General features: G+C 46.0%; 1 protein-coding gene across 1 annotated transcript in view; it reads left to right on the forward strand.

The window, feature by feature from the left end:
- Nucleotides 1–21,601, forward strand: part of PAPPA2 (pappalysin 2) — a 124,905-nt gene that overhangs the window by 64,301 nt on the left and 39,003 nt on the right. Inside the window, exons 11-16 of the mRNA XM_083507013.1 lie at nucleotides 562–693; nucleotides 5,589–5,724; nucleotides 6,995–7,205; nucleotides 14,112–14,283; nucleotides 16,933–17,110; nucleotides 17,309–17,522. Of these exons, the coding sequence (XP_083363139.1) occupies nucleotides 562–693; nucleotides 5,589–5,724; nucleotides 6,995–7,205; nucleotides 14,112–14,283; nucleotides 16,933–17,110; nucleotides 17,309–17,522 (1,043 nt within the window). The remainder of the gene's footprint in view (nucleotides 1–561; nucleotides 694–5,588; nucleotides 5,725–6,994; nucleotides 7,206–14,111; nucleotides 14,284–16,932; nucleotides 17,111–17,308; nucleotides 17,523–21,601) is intronic.

Genomic DNA, 21,601 nt, shown 5'->3' on the forward strand with positions numbered 1-21,601 from the left:
CCCTTTTCAGCAATCCAAAGTGGTATAGCCCAGGTGTGGGTTTACCATCTCAGTGAGGGCTGAGCCATAGAAAGCTACCACCAGGCTGATAGTACTGGGCTAAAGGAGCTGAAGTTTGATTGAATAAAATATGGCTTCGTACGCTCAAGTGGAAGGTCTCTGGACCCCAGTTAGTTGCAGCCATGGCTATCAGAAAATGAAAACATTCAAAGGGAATTCTGGGAAGCTGGATGTGGGCTAAGCAGGATTTCTCTTAATAGGCTTTCCCCCCCCCCTTAATTTTTTTTTATTCTTGCCATCTCACACGATGCATTGTTCCAAGAGACCATGTGGGGAAAGTGACAGCTACTGCCAAAAATGGTGGTAAGAGAACTGAAACTACTGGAGAATTTTATGCCCTCACCCCTTTTCGCTGCTGACAAACTTGGTGGTACAATTAAGGGACTGTTTTGTGTTGAGCTTCACTTGTGTGTTTCTGATTTCCCTGGTTCTAATGTGACTGAAATTTATTTTCCTTTCCCAACCCCCCCTCTCCCGGCTCTGAAAACCCCTCCTTTCCAGGTGTGCAAGCCTCATCCCCAGGACACACTGGAGCATCACCCCCATGCGGCTTGGTTCCCTTGTACCAGTCACGGTGCCCTTCAAGATGCGGACAGGGAGAAAATGCTCTTGGACGATAGAGTTTGGCTAAAAGTAAGTGCTTTGGGCACTCAGAGTATCAAGGGTACATAGAGAGGATGTGGCAGATAATATGTACAGTTTCCCAAAAGTAGGGATTTGCTTGAACCCTCACAAGGTTTTATTCTAGTGCTCTGCACATTTTGCCAGTCTCACAGAAACTCAAAAATCCTACAGATGTTTGGTCTGAGCAGGACCTTCCAGATTTACTTGAGATTTTCCTTTCCGCAGCAGTTCCCAGAAGTGAATCTTGGAGGTTAGACTTAGTGCCTTCAGATCCCAATTTTCACACACTGGTATCAGGCCCTGTGGTGTTTGAAGCAAGAACCTCTCTCATGTGGCTTGCCATGTAGCTGAGGAAGCTTGAAATTTCCAGATAGCCCTAGGGGATTTTCCTGCTGGCATGGCTAGAAGTTTGCCAAAGTTCTGACTGATGACCCATGCAGTAAACAAAGTTATCTCTAGGCACTCTTTCCCACAGTTATGTTCTCTGTGGCATGATGGACAGAACAGGGACAGTGGCTAGAACAGCAGTGGGGAAAGAACCAGGATGAGTCTGTCAAATGCATACTCGAGTCTGCTTTGGGGCCTAGTCTTGTATTGACAAAGAAAGCTTACTTCACCACTACAGTTGTGTCTGCACAAATGCCATGCAGTGGGAGCTCCAGGGATAAAACCACTCAAATCTGCTCCAACTTGGATGTAACTTTGGATAAAGTACAGAATGTACTAGACCTGTTCTTTTTTCTCATATGAGTTTCAGTTGTTGCAGCGTGATGTTGACATCCTGAAGGCTTGGCACACACCTAGCTTTGCTAAATAACATCTAGCGTCTTCTCAGTAGCCCACCAACTGGGACCTTCTCTGCATAAACACAATCATGTCACAGTTTTCCATTCTCTAGTAACATTCTGGTTATAAAATCCATTCAGAAACTTCAGCTGATTCAGAACATGGTAACCAGGTCATTCACTGGGCTTCACTATGGTAAACATATTGTAACAGTCACAAAAGATCTTCTCGCTTCATGGTCAGGCACAATTTTTTGACCTATAAGAGTCTGAGATCAGGATCTTGGGAGGGCCAGCTTTTCCAGTAAAAACTTGCCCACGTGGTAAGACAACCAGTGAAGCATCTGATTCCCCTACTGTAGAATGCCCTACCTAGACATGTTCTTCAGGTGCCTTCATTATTGACCTCACCAGGCACTGCTGTTTTCACTTGGTTTCAGTTTTTATTGTTTTCTTTATTTCTTGGGAAGCCACCTTGTGGGCCTTTTTACATTTAGGCAGAAGGCACTGGGTGGGAAGGCAGTCTCCCCTAGGCCACATGCAAGTGAGATTAGCTCTCCCTCTACACAAAGTGAGGAGCTCTAAAAAGTTTTGGAGATGGAAAGGTGCTGTCACCAGACACCCCAGTCTCTGCTGAGCAGTAGGAAGATTCCAGGGGTCTGGCACCCAAGCAGCATTTGTGTTCCTTTGGAATGAGGCATGACAGAGACTGTAGTGTCCTTAAGAAATGTGGTTTATTTGCACATATTTACACCTGAGTTTTATGGACTTCACAGTGCAGTACCCAAATATATGACCATGGGAAGCACATTTGGTACAGATAGGCAAGCTGTCTTTCTAGTCAGCTGTCAAATCTAATGGCCATTAATAAATCCAACCTTCTGTAAATGTGTCCAAACCATTAAAAAGAGTGATATCTGTTTATTTTTTTCCTAATTTATTTAATACATTTGTGTACTGCTTTTCATGACAAGCCTTCCTAAAGCAATTTGCAACCACAGCATACAATAAAATAAACTTTTTAAAAAACCCTTACAAAGCAGCCAAACTATATCATAATGGTATTAAAAGCGAAAAAGCCAGCGTTATGATTATGCCACCAAAATATTTAAAAATATTCAAATGAGGCCCAAATAGTCAAAGCTGCTGACCGTCAACACATCTTGCCTCTTTGCTTGTTTCTCTTTCCTTATGTCATGACCTGCCCACCCACACCCCAATCTCTCCTGCTCGTCTCAGCAGTGAACGTGATGGAGCAGCTTCCCGGCATTTGCTCCTTGGGGGCAGTAACAAAGGAGAATGCTCCCTTTCTGCAGAACTTGCCGGAGGTTTGCGTTCCACTCTTCACCAGAGATTAAAGCACGTTCTAGTTTTATTACATTTCATGGTCGGTTCCCTTCATCCATGGATGTTTATATTAAAAACTCTCACTTTTGGCACTGCTTGCATACTTTATTATTTTCCATCCATAAATTTATGGCCAAGCAATAAAAATGTCTGTTTCTCCCCCTCGCCTCACCTCCCTTTATTTTATGTTAAAACACTTTATATCACCCTTCCGTCATATTAGATTTCAGGGTGCTGCAACATAAAACAAATGCAAACTGAAACAAGAAAACAGCAGATAAAACTCTTCAAATGGATTAAAACTTGTTCCGTTAACAGCAGAACCCTGCAGATATTTAACTGGAAGTAGGTTCTGTTGAACTCAGCAGGGCTTGCAACTTAGTCTGTGTTGAAGCCAGTAGAACATTCATTGGACATGTGGATAGGACTGTGCTGTGAATCAGTAAAATCTATTGAAATGCCTAGGTAAATCTAAAAGAAAATGGCTTTGGGCTGTGATGCTGAATTTTGAGAAGTGGGGGAAATAGATTCGGTAGAGAAGACAGAGGTGGGCTGCATTTAGACAACAGGCAGCCTCTCTCAACCCTGGGTTCCCAGATGTTATTGGATTACCACTTCCACCATCCCTGACTGCTTCTCCTGTTGGCTGTGGATGATGGGTGTGGTAGTTCAACAACATCTGGAAACCCAAGGTTGGGAAAGGCTGATTTACAGGATCAGGAATGTGCTTGTATTCTCCCTCTCCCTCTGACATAAACAGCATAATAATCAATTATTTCCTAATTTGACAAAACTATGGTTTGCTGTTGCATCTGAGGAAGATTAGAGTGCCGTGAACCTACTCATTTGAGCAACCTCTTATGGGATCTTGGCAGGTTCCGACTAGGGTTCATGGCCATCCTCTTGCTTGCCTAGAAAGAGGCTGGACCTTCACAAGGGTTCCTACTGAACCCTCACGAATGCTAGAGCTTGGATATAGTTGAGGTTCCGGAGACCCCCAAATTATTCAGAATGGTTGGTCATTGTGGCCCCGTAGGGAGGAAGTGTTCCGCAGATTTGTACCATTTTTCTCTGTTGGGACAGTAAGTTGAAACAAGTGAAGGCAGTAAGTGCCCTAAGGATGGAAGGGGTGAATCAGGCAGGACCTGGCAAGGCTCATGGAACAGAACTTCTCAAAGTTTCCATGTCTCTTCTTCTGCCCTCTGTCTTGCAGTAAGTCAATAGATCATTTCCTGTTCTACCACTGGACTATTCCGCAGTGAAGACAGAATCGTTACCATTGTGTAGCGAAGTATCAAATAACTGTTACCAGTTCTGTTGATGATGTTTATGCTTAAAATCTAATAAAGCAGTCGGATAAATTTATTAAGAGAATAGCTAAGTTACACTAACTGGTGTGAATGCCCTAGTTACCTTGTTTACTGAGAACCGGCAGAATTTATGGATTGGGGAATTTGTTGTTGAACTAAACAACAACAACAGCAGCAACAACAACAATTGTGCATTTCTTTTAAAAAATGACCAAGAGATGGCAAGAAGAGCACAGGCGCGCAACCACCTGCATGAGATAAAATAGGGATTCAGTTCCCCCCGCCCAAAGGTGAAGGTGATTCTGTGGACACGAGGCCCATTTCCTTTCCTCTTTGGTTCAGAGATGGGGGTCTTGATAACCTTGAAGTGTTCACTGATACTGCTGCAGAGTTGAAATGGAAAAGATGGATTTTGGCAAACAGCTTTGTGAGCATCAGATGAAGACACTACAGCTTGTTGATGTTTAAAATTTAGGGGATTCTTAGAATGATCTGTGACCAGCTGGGCTTGTCCATTTACCAATACAGGAAGTGTTGCCCTGTAATAATAAAAAAATTCCTTCCAGTAGCACCTTAAAGACCAACTAAGTTAGTTCTTGGTATGAGCTTTCGTGTGCATGCACACTTCTTCAGATACACTGAATACAAGATCTCAAAGTAGCTGTTTTACTACAAAGGAATTTCAGAAATAGACTGGAAAGAGAAGCTGCTGAATTGCAACTCATTACCAAACTTAAAACCATGGAGAGACCTGGTCTGAACAAAGACATTGGATTCTTATCTCATTATACATGACTAAGCCATTTCTCACCTTCTCACCCCTTGCCTTTTCCTGTAAGACCTATTGCAGTCGTTAAGAGTCGTCAACAGGCTCATCTCAGCTATCTGCCAATCTCCCATTCCCACCACCCTTCTGAGTAATACCCCTCCCCACCTTTTCACTATATAGAAGGGTCTGGCAACTTCTGTTTCAGTGTATCTGAAGAAGTGAACATGCACACGAAAGCTCATACCAAGAACTAACTTAGTTGGTCTTTAAGGTGCTACTGGAAGGAATTTGACCAACACGGCTACCTATCTGCCCTGTAATAAGTTTCAGTTGCCTGAAACGATGTATCACTTACCTTAAAATCTATTTGATTACATATCACTGTACTGTATGCGGTCCTTTATTAGTTGGGCTTTCTTGAGGAAGAGCAGGGGTTGCCATGTAGTAGCAGAGTATGTGCCAAGTTCCCCATAGAAGAGTACCAGCCCTGCTTAAGGGATCTTTCAGAAGACAACCCAGAGAGCAAATGAGCCAAGTGGAACAAAGAAGAACTTCAGGGTTGCTGGCCAGTGCCAATTGGGGTGAGGAATACACTAGGGGAGGGTTTCTGCTTGTTTACCTATCTATGTAACGTACCTGTTTTTCCCCCACACTCCATAATGCACTCCTCCTTTGCGGTATCCTGGAGCCCAGGTGTGTTTCAACAGACCCAGCATAGCTACCTCACTCTTTGTTTTCCTGGTGTCCGATGGCACTACCATGGATGACCAGCCTAAGTCTACTGTGACAGTTCAGCTGGGTGACATCAGTGGACACAGCCACTTCCTTGGTGAGTGTGCAATCAGTGAGTTTGGTTTTCATCCAGGTTCTTGTGTGTCATTAGGTTCTAACATTTATTTGCCGTTTTTACCATTTCCTTCTTGTAAAGAGCAAGGTTATTTTAGTGGACTTCAGACAGACAGGAGTGTTGTTTCTTTCCACCCTCCCCTCACTCCCTGGGAGCTGTAGGCGGTTTGGCAGCAGAACCATTGCTTATGATGTATACGTTAATTCTGTTTTTGCCTCTGTTAAATAGTTTTTAAAGTGTTTTTTATAAGACCTGCAAAACCTGTTTGACCAGAGACCACAATGGAGCTGGGAAGAAAGAAATATGTGTGTACAATTCAGTGGAAAGCAAAACCATGAGTCAGATGTGTCTGTTTCTGTGCTGGCTCCTTTCAGACCACCTGTGGTGGCTTGAACGTCTGGCTGCTTCCCACCGAGACCCCTTGCACATAAAGAACTAGCTTGCCTGGGAAGAGTTTAGCCTAGAACACTTTTCTTGATAGCTTTGTAGAGTTAATGGAGTTTTAAAAATGTGTGTAGGGAGGGGAGCATTGAAACATTGGAGTCCTACCTGTAGTCTGAAACAGCATAGCCCTCACTGTGCCCCTGCCTGTATAAATTGCTTCATAGAGAAGAAGGGTTTTCACAAATGCGCTATATTACTTGCTACTTTGTTGACAGGGCATTGCATTCCTTCAGATCAGTGGTTTTCAGACTTCCTACTTGCCTTGGAACTCTTCCCACAGTTGCGTGTCGACTGAGGAAGCTGTGAAGCTCTGCTGCCCAAGCCCTGTTTCATAGCAGAAGATCCTGGTGTGTTTTCTAAAATCACATACTAGTTTCTTGTGGGGCGCTGGCGTGGCCTTTGGGCCTTACTGTTGCCCATGTGTGACACAAAACATACTGAACTCCCTTGCAGCTACATGTTGTGGAGAAAGATTGGGACTGTGCTGGACCTCTCTGCATGCTGCTTCCTTCTCTTTCCTCCTCCTGTGCTTTTATCACTGTTCCCTTCACCATTGAATGAAGGGAAGGGGCAAGTGTTTGGCCACTGTGAGGCAGTGGAAGTTGGCCAAGGAGAATGGCAGGGTGTATGTGGAATCACTCTGAGCCCTTGGCTTGGCTTTGAGGTGTTTCCAGGTTTCACCTTTTTTCCCTGGGAAATAGAGACAAATCTCAATCCAGTCGGAGGAGAGACTCAGAGGGCTTATCTTCTCTAATTTAGAGGGACTTCACAGGGACCCAAAGTTACTTTGTTCCTTAATCACCTTTAGCAACGTACGAGCTGTCGTGCCAGCAGAATCCACTGGTCATCAACTTAAGTGACAACGTTTCCTTCCGCCAAATCACATCTGCCCTGCTCAACTTCTCCTCCCTCTCCGTGGGCATCTCTGCGGTGGCCTTGCGGACACGTTCGCCACCAGACCCTCCCAACCCGAGCAACTGCCTCCCAGAGCACGAGGGGCACGGCCGCCAGAGACTCAGGTAACTCTTCAGGATTTGGTATTGTCACGTCAAACCCCTGCAAAGAGACAGTTGCTTAAGGCTGTAATCCTGACACTCCTTGCCTTGGATTGGCAAGAAGCAAGCCCCTCTGAATTCAGTAAGACTTTCTTCCAAGTAGACATGGTTAGGATTGCACTGTTAAGTCTGCTATTTTATTCCCTTGCTGAGAAAGTGGAGAGTAACCACCAGGAGCTGCTCTGTCCTGTGGGCAAATCCAGGGTAAGTGTGTAAGAAGGGGCTGAGGGATTAAGTCAGAGGTGAGGGAGAAGTACTAACTTCATGTTCCAGAAGGCATAAGAGACAACAGCAGAGTGTTTTTTTAAGAGAGCAGGAAACTTTGGGGCAACTTGAGTTGATAAAGGTGTGGGGGGAACCACCAGGAGCATATTGGAATACAATAGCAGAAAAGCATGGTGCAATCAGGCCATCAAGAGCTTTTAGAGTTTGTGCTGGGTACAGAAGACAACAGGAAAACTGCACCATGTAAACGACGAGGGAGGGAATGGCAGAAACCCCTCGGGTGGCACTTCCACAGGTGCCCCACCTGCCCCACCCCCTCTGCAGAGAAGCAGAACTGCCATTGGTGCTATTTTTGGGCAAGATCGCATCCATTTGGGGTGAGATCACATGGATTGTGGTTCAGTTGCAGGCTGCTCTGCAACTGGAATAAAGGGGATTTCTTTTTACTACTGCTGTCTTGGTCAGTGCTTATTCCCCTTTACCCATTCATGGCTTCTTTGTACCACACAACCCTTTTTGTAAAGCTTGTTGCAGAGGAAGTCACTCTGGAATGGGGGATTAGAAGCCCATGCTCCCAAAGCAGAAGTGGGAACAGATGCTTGGAATGAAAAATAAATAGCCTTTGTGTCCCCTCTTCCCTGATACATGGGAAATCCCATGAAGCCCAACTAGGTTCAGTTTCACTCAGAGAACAGCGGGCGCTCATAGAGGGCTGCAGCTTGCACTTTAAAATTTGTATAAAAGAACTCACTTAGCTTGCAAAACAGAATTTGGAGACTCTTTGCTCATTATGTATTTCAGGCACATGCCTAAGATGCTGTAAGTAAACCAAAAATGTAAACAAGAGGAACTATAGAGCCACTTTGGGAGTGTCCAGTGCTTGGACATGCTCAGTGGGAGTTTAAAAGCTTTTTTTTTTTTTAAAGTGAAGCTGTGGAGACCAGCACTTACTTGAAAGAAAACCTCTTTGTCACTGCCACAACATATATACTATGTCCCATATAAAAGAACCCCAGTGTTAATGGGGTATTCAAAATTCCAGACACATATAATCAGAGCAGGTATGGTAAAAGAAAGTGTGCAGTACATTTGTAGAATGCTCTCCTCAAGAAGGTTTGGCTGGCACCTTTAGGCAAAAACATTCCTCTTTAACCAGGCCTTTGACTGGTTGACATCCTATGCCCTTTTGAAATGTATTGTGAAAGAGGGGTTTGCTTTGTTTTTCTTTTTATTCTGTATTTTCTGTTTTTTATATTGTGATTTTATGTTGTGAAGCACCCTGAGATCAAGGGACGCGGGTGGCCGTTGTGGGTTAAACCACAGAGCCTAGGGCTTGCTGATCAGAAGGTCAGCGGTTCGAATCCCCGCGACGGGGTGAGCTCCCGTTGCTCGGTCCCTTCTCCTGCCAACCTAGCAGTTCGAAAGCATGTCAAAGTGCAAGTAGATAAATAGGTACCGCTCTGGCAGGAAGGTAAACGGCGTTTCCGTGCACTGCTCTGGTTCGCCAGAAGCGGCTTAGTCATGCTGGCCACATGACCCAGAAGCTGTAAGCCGGCTCCCTCGGCCAATAAAGCGAGATGAGCACTACTACCCTAGAGTCAGTCACGACTGGACCTAATGGTCAGGGGTCCCTTTACCTCCCTTTACCCTGAGATCTAGGTAAAGGTAAAGGACCCCTGGACGGTAAAGTCCAGTCAAAGGTAACTATGGGGTGCAGTGCTCATTTCACTTTTGAGGCCAAGGGAGCCGGTGTTTATCTACAGACAAACATCCAGGTCACATGGCCAGCATGACTGAACCACTTCTGGCGCAACGTGTCACCATGACAAGTGCCAGAGCGCACGGAAACGGCATCTACCTTCCCGCCACAGCAGTACCTATTTATCTACTCACACTGGTGTGCTTTCGAACTGCTAGGTTGGCAGGAGCAGGGACCGAGCAACGGGAGCTCACCCCGTCGTGGGGATTCAAACCACCGACCTTCCAATTGGCAAGCCCAAGAGGCTCAGTGGTTTAGACCACAGTACCACCTGTGCTTGAAGCCAAATGGCACAGGCAAAGGTACAGGGCACTGCAAGTGCCACTTTCTGGCAGCACCTTCAAACCCCACTTCCTTGGCCTTGAAATTAAACCATGTAGGCAAAGGCACAGGACTTTGCAAGCTCAGCTGATTAGCAGTGCCCTCAAACCCTGCTTTTGGCAGGGAGCCACATCCTTCTCCTGCCCCACACCTGGAGAGGAGGCCATTGGTCTGTCAGTGCAAGCTTTTCAGGCTGCCAGATGCAATTCTCCCCTCTCTTGCTGAGCCTAAATGCATGGGTCCTGGTGGATACAAGCTGGGCATCTGAGCCATGGAACCGACAGTGACTCCCCTGAATACATCTGGGATTAGTCAGCGAGAGAAGGGGTTAGTTAAAAAGAAGTGTTTGGATTTGATATCCCGCTTTATCACTACCTGAAGGAGTCTCAAAGCAGCTAACAAGAGCCCAGAGTGGCTGGAGAAACTTAGCCAGATGGGCGGGGTATAAATAATAAATTATTATTATTATTATTAACAATCTCCTTTCCCTTCCTCCCCCACAACAAACACTCTGTGAGGTGAGTGGGGCTGAGAGACTTCAGAGAGGTGGGACTAGCCCAAGGTCACCCAGCAGCTGCATGTGGAGGAATGGGGAAGCGAACCCAGTTCACCAGATTACGAGTCTGCCGCTCTTAACCACTACACCACACTGGCTCCTTGTAAGTTAATACAAGACCTTGAACATGGCCCAGTAGCATATGAGCAGTGCATGCTTTTGAGCACTGGAGTTCAGTGCTGGTAATCGTCTGTCCCCTATCCACTGTCCAGCTGCAGCCTCCAGACTAGGCCCAAGCGTAGCCTCACGAAGAGCTCATTGCAGTAATGGAGTCTTGAGGAAGTGTGGGTGGGAGGGGGAGATCTGTATTGCATTTGATCCTTGTTGAAGTCCCCAGAAGCTCAACGATTTGACAAACACATGTGCTTGTAAAATATATATTAAAAAGAAGCAAATGGAAATCTAAGCTAGTGAAAGAATTTTTAGCAGCTGCCCTAAAACCATTTCTCACTTCATAAACATGTCTGCGTGTAGGGAGAAAAGAAATATTTTGTCTTGCGGTCCCTTTTCTTGCCATTTTCACTTGTCCTTGCCTCCCCCCCTCCCCCCAAAAGGAAACCCTTTCAAAACAGTCTGTTCCTTTTCAGTGTTGGACTACTAGTCTTGGCAATGCTCTTTCTACACATATGGTTTGGATCCAGGGGGGCTCCATCGTGGCTGTCCATTGCTAAGCTGATTCTGCGCAGGTCCTCTGGCTGCTTCCCTCCTTCAGAACTTCCTCTTCTTCTGTTTTCCGGGTGGTGGTACTCTCCATTGTCCCTCATGACAGCAAGTCAAGACCAATTACTTTTAGATTATGCAAACATCATAACTAGCATATTAGAAGCTGTATTCCTTCCCGTGTGACAGAGAAGAAAGAATATTGCTACTAAGATAGTGTTCTTTACTTTTATAATAATTTGTATTAAAAATAACTTTTTTTAAAAAAAAAAACCACACACACCTGTTCTTTCAGTTATCAGGTGTACAGCAGGCACTACTTCCTCTTATCTTTGCGGTGGCCATTTTGGTAATTGTTAATTGAGTCATCACTCAAAACTAGTCTGCACAATCAACCGTTTGCAAATGCACATCAAAGCGCAGTTACAATTCTGGCCAGTTGCAAACCATGGTTTGTCTCCAAACTATAGTTAAGCTTCCAAAATAACAATTCAATTGAGCCGTGACATATTCCATACTTTTATATTTCATTATGTGTTTTGTCCCCAGCATGATCATGTTCCTCTCATATAGCCATTTCTGCAGGGAATACTGACTGAACACTGACTGTGAGCGGCATAGAATATATTGTACATGTTCAATATCACTTAGAGCAGGGGTTGTCAGCCTGGTTCCTACTGCCCACTAGTGGGCGTTTCAGGATTCTAGGTGGGCAGTAGGGACTTCTACGGCACTAGCTGACTCCTTCTTCCATCGAGCACTGGTGGGCGGTAAGGAAATTTTACCATCAAGAAAGATGCATTGGGGGCGGTAGGTATAAAAAGGTTGACTACCCCTGACTTAAAGAAAGGGCTTCACGCCACCATCTTGCAAATTTATGTAGCAAAATACAATTCCGTGATTTGAAAGAACAGAATCATCCTTCCACCTGACCCCCTGGTATTTAGAAGTTGGCATCTCTGGCTTAAATCAGTAACTTATGATAAGTGGTTTAACGTAAAGTAATACAGGCTTGGTCCATCAAAATTTAAGTCCTTTCCTATAACAACTTAGGACCAGGTTACCTGTGTAGACTTGCCTGTATAGACTTGCTCGCTCGTTGAGATCAGGCCCTCCTGGTTGTGCAGCGTGAGCCCAGCATGTTATGTACTGAAGTTCTCACCCTGGGCCTGCAGGGGGATACTGTAGATAGTTTTCACTCAGGTCCACATATGCAAATAAGGGATTGAAAGTGATGTTCAGTGATTGGATAGTTACAGAAAATGGTTACTGTTGCGTTCTAGTGGAGCTCTATATAAGCAGGCTGGCTGAACCCTTCAGTTCAGTTCAGTTCTGGCCTGTGAATAAACAAGAGCTGTTTGAAGAATCACTTTGTCGTCTGATATGTTCACCCACAACCTAACACAGCATATGGAATGAAATGTTCCTTGTCCCTCGCCAGACAGTCCCTAGCCAACCTTGACTGGTTCTAAGTGTGTATTAAAACATTTTGCTGGTTTTTAATATCAAGCTTGTAGTGTTTGTTTTAGCTACTGTGGATATTATATATATTATAATGTGCTGATCTTTGTATTTATTTGATTACGTTATCTGTAAACTGCCCTGGCGTTTTTCTTAATGAAGAGCAGTATAAAACTGTCCTAAATAAATGAATAAAGGCCTACTTTTGAATTTTGAAGCGCAAGCATTTTGTAGGACTAATTTGTTATGACTCTTTCTTAGAATCAGTGGTGCATAGCTTGGCCCCCTGACAACTGTTATTAATGAAGGTTTTCTAAAACAACAGTGGGAATAATTTGTTCTCCTGCTTTCCATTCAGAAATCAGCTTTGCAGATGAAAATTCTTTAAAACACATTGATTTATTGTTAAAGGATACCAGTAATGATAGTCTCTCATGGCCAGCGCCCTCGGGGAATAACTTGCCAGCAGGGCATGGGGTATTGGTGGAGGGACGGCACAACGACAGCACATTTGATATAAAAAAGTGTTGGAGTAATCACACACTGTGAACCCACCAGCCAAAACTAAATCACAGAAAGAATGCCCTGTGTCACATATAACTTGTATACAACTTGCACTAAACATTAGGAAGAAATGTGGAATTTGAGGGAGCTGGGAGAGACATACATTATTGGCGCTTGAGCAGTGGTTCATTAAATTCTGAAATGAAGTTAGTGTTTACTGAGGTGCTTAGTTCAGCTGGCACTCAGCACATGTTCCAGAACTCATTGGCTCTTAGCTCTGCTCTACAGGTGACACTGCAATGAGTGTGAGCTCTTTGCAAGCACAAAGAGAAAATGTATTTTGATGCAGGCTGACTGCTGTCAGTGAAAGGGATCTGCTGTCAGTGAAAGGGGAGGCCATAAATTTAGTTGTATCCTGATGCCTAATCTGGGACCTAAGGCCTTTGCCAGGTGCTGACACAAGTACACAACTCTATCCTGTCATTAATTAGACTTGATCATGTGGAACTTCCTTCTGCTTCACTGGCCAAACCTACACATCTGCCAGTAACTTAATCAATAGCCTTTTGCATTCCATCAGGATAATGTCCTTCTCTCCACCTGGGGCACTACTCATCTATTATGCAAATATGGTATGGACTTAAAATACTAGAGCCAGTGTGGTGTAGTGGTTAAGAGCGGTGGACTCGTAATCTGGTGAACCAGGTTCGATTCCCTGCTCCTCCACATGCAGCTGCTGGGTGACCTTGGGCCAGTCACACTTCTCTGAAGTTTCTCAGCCTCACTCACCTCACAGAGTGTTTGTTGTGGGGAGGAAGGGAAAGGAGAATGTTAGCCGCTTTGAGACTCCTTAGGGTAGTGATAAAGCGGTATATCAAATCCAAACTCTTCTTCTACTCTGTGGTGATGGTTCTGTGGCATATTCACCTATGTTTCCTAAGACATCCCTCTCTAACTTGAGATAAGAAACTTCTGTGAGCATCTTGGACATCTGCTTCTGGAATTAGCCTTATGCCATTATCACTTCCTACCAGTGGCAGGCAGAGACTCGATCACCTTTTGTCTCAAGTAACCCCTCCCTGTGTGCAACAGAATCTTCAGCTGTTTCTTGCAAAAAAACTGAACAACATAGTTAAAGATCCTGGATCTGTTAATTCTGCCAGGCTGAAAAGCCTCATGTTCTCACTTCTCCTCCTTCTTTGATGCCACACCGAGGGGGTTCTAGATGTTTAGATTAAAAATACAGTTGACAGTAGAGTTGTATGGGTGACACTCTGCATTCCTTTGTGTCAAGCTTGTTTTGTCACAGTGCTAAGAGGAGGAAGCGGTCCCACCTTGCAATACAAGAAGGTGCATTTTGATTCTCCTCCCTTTCTCTCCGCAGCTGCACCCAACACACCTGTGGAGAGGATGGCAGCTGTGTGCAGCCATTTATCCATCATGCTGCTGCTGTCAACTGCAGTCCCAGCAGCCAGGGGCATATGGAGTGTGCTGTTACCTGCGAAAAGGGCTTTGTCCTCCATGCCAGCCATGGGCAGCTGCTGCGCCCAGGACAGGTGGGTACATGGGGTTGTGATATTATTGCAGGCATGCTTCAGCAAGAGGGTAGATTGGGCTTCCAGAGAGGCCTTGCCACTGCAATCCCACCAGTTATTTATCTTCCCCAGTGTACTCAGTAGATACCGTATTTTTTGCTCTATAAGACTCACTTTTTCCCTCCTAAAAAGTAAGGGGAAATGTGTGTGCGTCTTATGGAGCGAATGCAGGCTGTGCAGCTATCCCAGAAGCCAGAACAGCAAGAGGGATTGCTGCTTTCACTGCTGTTCTGGCTTCTGAGATTCAGAATATTTTTCTTCTTGTTTTCCTCCTCCAAAAATTAGGTCTGGTGTGTCTTATAGAGCGAAAAATACGGTACATTGTACAGTACTAAGGAGTCTTGTGGCAATGTTTCACAGGTGGTGGCTGTGATGAAGGAAACAAAAATGTGTGGACTTTATGGTTGTAAAGATAGGCTTGAAGACCTGCATGAAGCTTATCATTGTAGCTTCATGTGCTTTTTCGAATGGTCTCCAGTTATGATTGCTGCCTTTGAGTGACCCCTGTTCTCTCTCACTTTCCCATTCTTTTTCTCCAGTTACCACATTGCTCCCTGCCAAAAATATTTAAATGTTTGGCAAAGAAAAGAAAAGAAAAAAAGGCGAGACCGAAATATTGGGGTGGAAAGAAAAGAACTTCCTGCAAATGATAACTATTTGCAGAATTTACTTTGAATGCAGAAACTTCTGTTTCCTTTGTGCCAGACTAGGGTTCTTTTGCCACATAATCTAGTCGTGTTTTAGGCCAAATTGATCTCTGATGTAACACTGAGTCAGCTGGTGGGCTTTCTGAGGAGTTTAATAGACCCATTATAGTACAATAGCTAAGAAACCTTGCTGGGAGCTAGGTAGGATGTGTCTGGTTCATAATTTGCTTCTCTCGTGAACTTGCCAGATAGGTTTGGCAAGCTACTTTCTGTTATCCACGGTGCTATCCAATTTGCATTAATGGGATGATGATAATAAAATGACCTATCAACAGATTATAGAAATAAAACATATGAAATACTTTTAAAGGGTTACATAGATACTAAGTATTACTATCATTAATATGGTCCAGCAGGAAATGACCGGTGATGGATGCTGCCTTCTTCTTTGACTGATTTTTATTCAGATCAAATCACAAGAGCGATAGATGCACAAATTCAACAGGTTGTCCCAAGCATCTAAACTGGGAATTGTGCCATCACGTGTCATTCGTTCATCATCAGGAAAAGTAGCTGCCCATATGTGAAAAACTTAACATTTTATTTACAATCTGTTGTTGGTTTCAGCAACTGAGAGACCCCTGGGGTGATACATGCAGCCCCTGAAAGCGGGGGTCCCTGACCCCCAAATCTCCAACCCAGAGGCAAAAATGGCGTGTGGTTTGGGTAACAGATACAGCCAACCAGTGGCCTAACCCTGCTGTCTTTTAGCATAGCCTTTTGACCAAAATAGTTGCTATTCAGGCTGTTAAAGGCTTTTGAATTAGTCCCTGCCACTGAAAGGGCAGTCCGGATATCACTGGGAAAGGAAGCCAGTCTGAAAAGAATTGAAAGGGATACTTGATCAAAATTTATGAAGGCCTGTCAGTGGCTTGGAAAGATGCATGCGTTAGGTGGTTCTGTCTGGGTGGCTCGGTCTCTCTTCCATCATATGACTCTCCAGTTAATCCAGATGTGGGCAGATGCAATTTGGATTGGGCCCTGGGTCCCCTCTTGCACACACTGCGTTCTCGGGTGAAACAAAGTATCCTTTTTGCTTTAATTTTACACACACACACACACCAGCAAAATAAACCTGCCTCGTTTAACATTTCCATGTTTGGCACTCAAGCAGGAAACATATTGGCAGAAAAGACTGCCTGAGGGCTCCTGCTCTTGTGCCTTGCTGAGGAGGAGGCACTGCTAGCATCACAAGTGAGGCAAGTTAGGGCAGAAGTGCACAATGGGATTGGCACTCTTGACATAGGTCTCACTCCCCCTCCCCCACCAATTAAATGCCTGGTGCAGGAAGACTCCTGGTCGTTACCAGAATTGCAGCAAGTGGGGAGAAGAGCTGGCTTTGTAAAATCTCAGCTTTCAGTTATGATTCTATTTTAACAAGAAAATGTTTCTAATGTGAACCTCCTGAACGTGATAATATGCTGAGAGTGTACAGCATTCTGATGTCTTGGGAGTCAGAGGGGTGGTTGGGGAGGCAGGGCTTTCCACAACAGAAATCGACATGAATTACGCAAAATTGCAGTTGTATGAAATGAGGGAATTACCCTAGTTTAACTCATTTTGTAAAAGAACAACCACAACAACAACACATTAGCTGACAACCACTTTTTCGCTTCCCATCATTTGCAAGCCTGAGGTCAGGGCATGATTCTCACTTCCGCCTGCCACCAGCACTGCGTTGGAGTTTTGACTGATGTGTGTCAGTTTGGGGAAACAGCTCTCGTGATCTGCCAATTGTCAGTGCTGTAAACCAAGACCAGGCACCTGCCAGCCCAGAGGCAGAGGCCAACCCATCTGGACTCTGGCTTGATTCCTGAGCCAAGGACAGCTCTTAGATTGCTGTATCAGTCTTGTGACAATCAGTAGAAATTCACAGCAACCTTTCCCCTCTTTCCCCCCTCAGAAAGAAATTCTCTTGACCTGTAACTATGGGCGTTGGGACAGGTCTGTGACTTGCGACCCCATCGACTGCCAGTTTCCAGACCAGTCACATGTCCTGTATGCAGAGTTCTCTTGCCCTAAAGGGACCACCTACATGAAGCGATGCTTCTTCTCCTGTATCAAGCCAGCAAAGCTGCAAGGTATGCTGATGAGCTTTACTTGATGACCCTTCTCCCTTAGGCAGCTCTGATGATGCAGTGGAGCTTCAGAAAGTTATGCTCTTGTCTTTGCAAATAATTCTGTCTAATTTTCTGAGTGGGTGCTTCTTCTCCTTCCCTTCCCTTTCCTTCTCTCTCTCGCTCTCTTCACCCCCCTCTCCCTCTCTTACTTGGAGTCAGGAATGAGTCAGTGGCTGACCTGCCTGGACGATGGCCTCTGGTCACTCCCGGAAGCTTACTGCAAACTGGAATGTGACACTCCACGCCCGGTTCCCAATGCTAAGCTCCTGGTGCCCCGCTGCTTGCAAGGGAATCATGATGTGGGCTCTGTCTGCCGCTACAAGTGTAAGCCTGGATACCACGTGGCGGAAACCACAGAGGAGAAGCCCAGGAAGTGAGTAAAGGAAATATATTATCTCCCTTTGCTATTTCCCCTGTTGCCTCTTTCACCTTAGCATTTGCACTTCAGTCTTACCAGAGCACCTGCTGGATTTGATGTTGCCACTGGAGTATTTGCACTTGGCCAGAGGGTTTGATGGTGGCCAGTCCCGCTCCTGCTGGGAGATCTGGCGTTTCCCCCAAGCATACAAGTGTATTGTGAAAGTCAGCTTTCGTGGCTAAAATGTCAATCAACGTTGGCGTCCAAGAACAGGTGCAGAAGGCAAGGTGGAGGAGTGGAAGCAGGAGAAAGCAAGGTCAGCCTCTGACCTTCTCTAGAGAGTGAGGTGTAAGGTAATATAAGCCATGACTTAGCCCAGAGAAGGTTTAGAATGGCTGGTACTGTAATTGAAATCACCATAAGGCTATTTGACTTGCAAGGGATTGGAGTTAAAAGCTGATAGAATCCAGAAAGGCTGTCCTTTAGAGCCAGAGTTATGGGATGATGTCTCATGAGTCAGTGCATAGCCAACTAAGTTCTACTTAGAGTAGATCCATTCAAATTAATGGGTGGTAGCCAGCGAGCCACTGTGGTGTAGTGGCTAGAGCGTTGGACTAGGATCTGGGAGGGCAGGGTTCAAATCCCGGTTCAGCCATGAAACTTGCTAGATGTTCTTGGTCCAGTCACAGTGAGCTCAGCCTAACTTAGCTCATAGCAATGTTGTGATGGGGAGGAAGAGAACCATGTATGCTCCGTGTGAGCTCCTTGGAGGAAAGATGGGATACAAATACAATAAATAAATAAATTTCAGTGGTTTTACTCTTGAGTATGGCTAACACTGACACAACCGAGGGTCACTTCTGGTCTTCCAGAAAAGGTAAGAAAGTGAGATATTCATGTATATGAGTATATATATATATATATGAATGAGAATTGCTCTTTTTGGACTTGTCCATAGTATTTTGCAGCTTTAAGGTTGCAGAGGACTTTTAATTAACAAGACTTACTTCCAGTAAAACGTTATGGCATAATCTCCAGGGGAGGTCTAGAGAAGGGGCCTTTCCTGCAGTGGCTCCCCATTTGTGGCATGCCCTCCTCAGAGAGGCTCCCCTGGTACCTTCATTGCATATCTTTAGGTGACAGGCAAAAATGTCTCTCTTCAACCAGGCGTTTGGCTGATTAACATTCCATGGCTTCTCTTTTAAAAGTGTTTGTGTGAGGTGGCACGCGTTATTTGTTTGCTTTAATTTTTGTTTTACTGTGTATTTTGTATTCTTATTTTGCATTTTTCTGTTGTGAACCACCCTGGGCTCTTCGGATGAAGGGCTGTATACAAATTAAACAGGGTGTATTTTTGTAACTTTGTAAGGTGGATAGCCATTGGGTAAGCCTAGTCTTGGTTGGAGGGGAGGTTGTAGCCTCTGCCTGCCCCTCCACGGGTAAGGTTAGGGGGCTAGGGCCATGCCACTCCGCCAATGGGGATCGCTTGGGGGATGCCCCGATTTGACCTAGGTCGTAGGGCAGCCCCTACTTGCTGGCTCCCAGAGGGTGGGCAGGAGTGACATGTGCAGTTGCTTACCTCAGTGCCTATGGCCAAACCTTCACATCTGTAACTCTAGTGAGGCATGTCAACCTGGATAGCTCAGTTGGTTAGAGTGTGGTGCTGATAATGCCAAGGTTGCAGGTTCGATCCCTGCATGGGACAGCTGCCTATTCCTTCATTTCAGGGGTTGGACTAGATGGCCCACAGGGTCCCTTCCAACTCCACAATTATTTAATTGTTTTCAGTTTTCTGAATGACCAAGTTTTTAAAATATGCTGCGTGTTGTCTAGTTATTTGCACCTTAGGGAACAGGGTGGTCACGGGGCCTCACCACGCAAAGCCAAAACAGACAGATCCTCTCTTCCTTTCCCTCGAGTCTTGATTCTTCTGTCCTACCTCATGGAATCAGCTCTGTTATCCTCCAGTGCTATGAAAATCCAGTCCTTCCCTCTCCACCCCCTTTTTACAATCCAAATGAAAAATCTGCCTTTGGTAAGAAAACAGTTAAAATAGTACATAAGTGTCAGGGAACTGCCATCAGAGCATCAGGTGGTGGAGGGACTCAGGCAGGATGAAAGAGACTCAACTGCTGAAGCAGGGACCAGCAGGGGGAGGAGTGGGTCTCTGAGGGAATGCGAGCAGGAGGGAGGGCTCAGGGAGGCTTCCAGCGAGAACAGTGGGGAGGTATCGGAGTCTCCCATAGGGAGACCCACACCTCGCAGGAAACTGTCACGCCGTGAGTCCAGGAGACGCGTTTCCGTTAAGGAACTTCTTTGCTGGAAACGCTTCCGCAGACAGCCACTGTCGGACTCTACTAGTGACTAGAGCAGACATGTCTGAGGAGCTCCGTCACACACGGAGGTTTGTGGGGTCGCACAAACTCTGAGGGAGCACGTTTTCACGCACAAGCAGCTAATCAAACCCTCACAGCAGTCCGACAGTCTTTGTACGCTGCCTGTGCAAGAGAAGGCATCATGAGCGAACCAACCGGAACCGGAGGAGCAGGGGCTGGAGCTGGTCCAAGCTTGGAAGATAGATACCGAGCGTTGGAGGTTCAACTGGCCCTGCAGACGGCGAGGTTGGAGGAGAGAAGGGCTCAGGATGCAGACAAGAAGGGGAGAGCCACGCAATTCCCCAGAAAGGTACCAGGATTGGTGCAGAAATTTGGGGGGGACCCCAAGGACTACCATGCTTTTAGGACAGAGATGCAATATGCCCTTAATGTGCAGTTCGATGAGTTCCCTGATGAGGAATCGCGAGTTGCTTTTGTAATTGGGCATCTTGAGAAAGGGGCTAGAGACTGGGTTCGACCCCTAATGGCAACGCACAATGACATACTAAAGGACACAATGAAGTTCTTTCGTGCAATGGATATCATGTTTTCCAGCGATATTGAGGAAGGGGTGGTGCGCAGACAGCTAATGGCTTGTAAGCAGGGAAGTCGATCTGTCCGTGAATATTGGACTGAGTTTACCATGCTGATTCACAGACTGAGTTGGGATTTATCGGCGGCACCCGTTCAAATGCTATTTGAAGAAGGTCTTTCTTCGGGGGTGAAAGACGAGCTGGCACGGAGCCCCAGGGCGGAGTCTATGGATCAGCTGACCAAATCTGCGCTGACCATAGGAGCGCGGCAGGAGGCAAGAGCCTTGGAGAGGCGGGAAGGGAGAGGGGAACGTTGGAAGGAGTTCCGCATTCCAGACATTCCTGAGCCAGCTTTCCCGCCGGCAGAGCCGATGGAAATCGGAACAGCGCGCGCGCGCGCATTTTCAAAAACCAGCGAGGGAGCTAAGAAGGAGGGAAAGGGCCCCCGGAAATGCTATCTCTGCCAACAGCCAGGCCACTTTGCCAGAGTCTGCCCCCAGAGGAAGGAATGGCAAGGGATGGTGGGAGCTGTTGAGGGGGGAGAAGAAGGGGGAGCGGAGCAGGTAAAAGCCAACGCCTGGTTGCCACAATTGGGGCACTGCAGCCAGGCCAAAGAGCAGTGAAAGTGCCCGTGCCAGAAGCTCCTCGACCTGCTCTAGTGATTGAAGTGTCGCTAGAGCTGCAGAATGGGCACCCCCTAAAAATAAAGGCGCTATTGGACTCAGGCAGCTCCTGCAATTTTATGAGCAAGGAGTTTGCTGCTGAACACCAGATACAGACCATCCCTTTAAGCAACCCCCTGCAGGTGACCACGATTGATGGCAGGGAGTTGTTGGGAGGAGGAGTCCGCTTGCAGACTGTCCCAATGATAATGAGGGTGGCAAGGCACACAGAACTGATAGCGTTTAATGTGGCCACCCTGGGAGGCGCTCCCATTATTTTGGGAATGAGCTGGCTAGCTCTACATGATCCGCTGGTTGGCTGGCATCAAAGAGTGGTGTCCTTTGGTTCAGCACATTGCCTAGAACACTGCAAAGGGGAGAAGGGTTCAGCAGGGGCCCAAGCCACCCTAGCAGGAACTGAAGTAATGGGGAAGGTGAAGGTACCACCACAGTATGCAGATCTCAGCGACGTGTTCAGCGAGAAGGAAGCTGACCAACTACCACCTCATAGACCCTTTGATTGT

This window comes from Podarcis liolepis (genome assembly GCF_965112155.1).
Source record: "Podarcis liolepis genome assembly, chromosome: 6".
Taxonomy (NCBI): domain Eukaryota; kingdom Metazoa; phylum Chordata; class Lepidosauria; order Squamata; family Lacertidae; genus Podarcis; species Podarcis liolepis.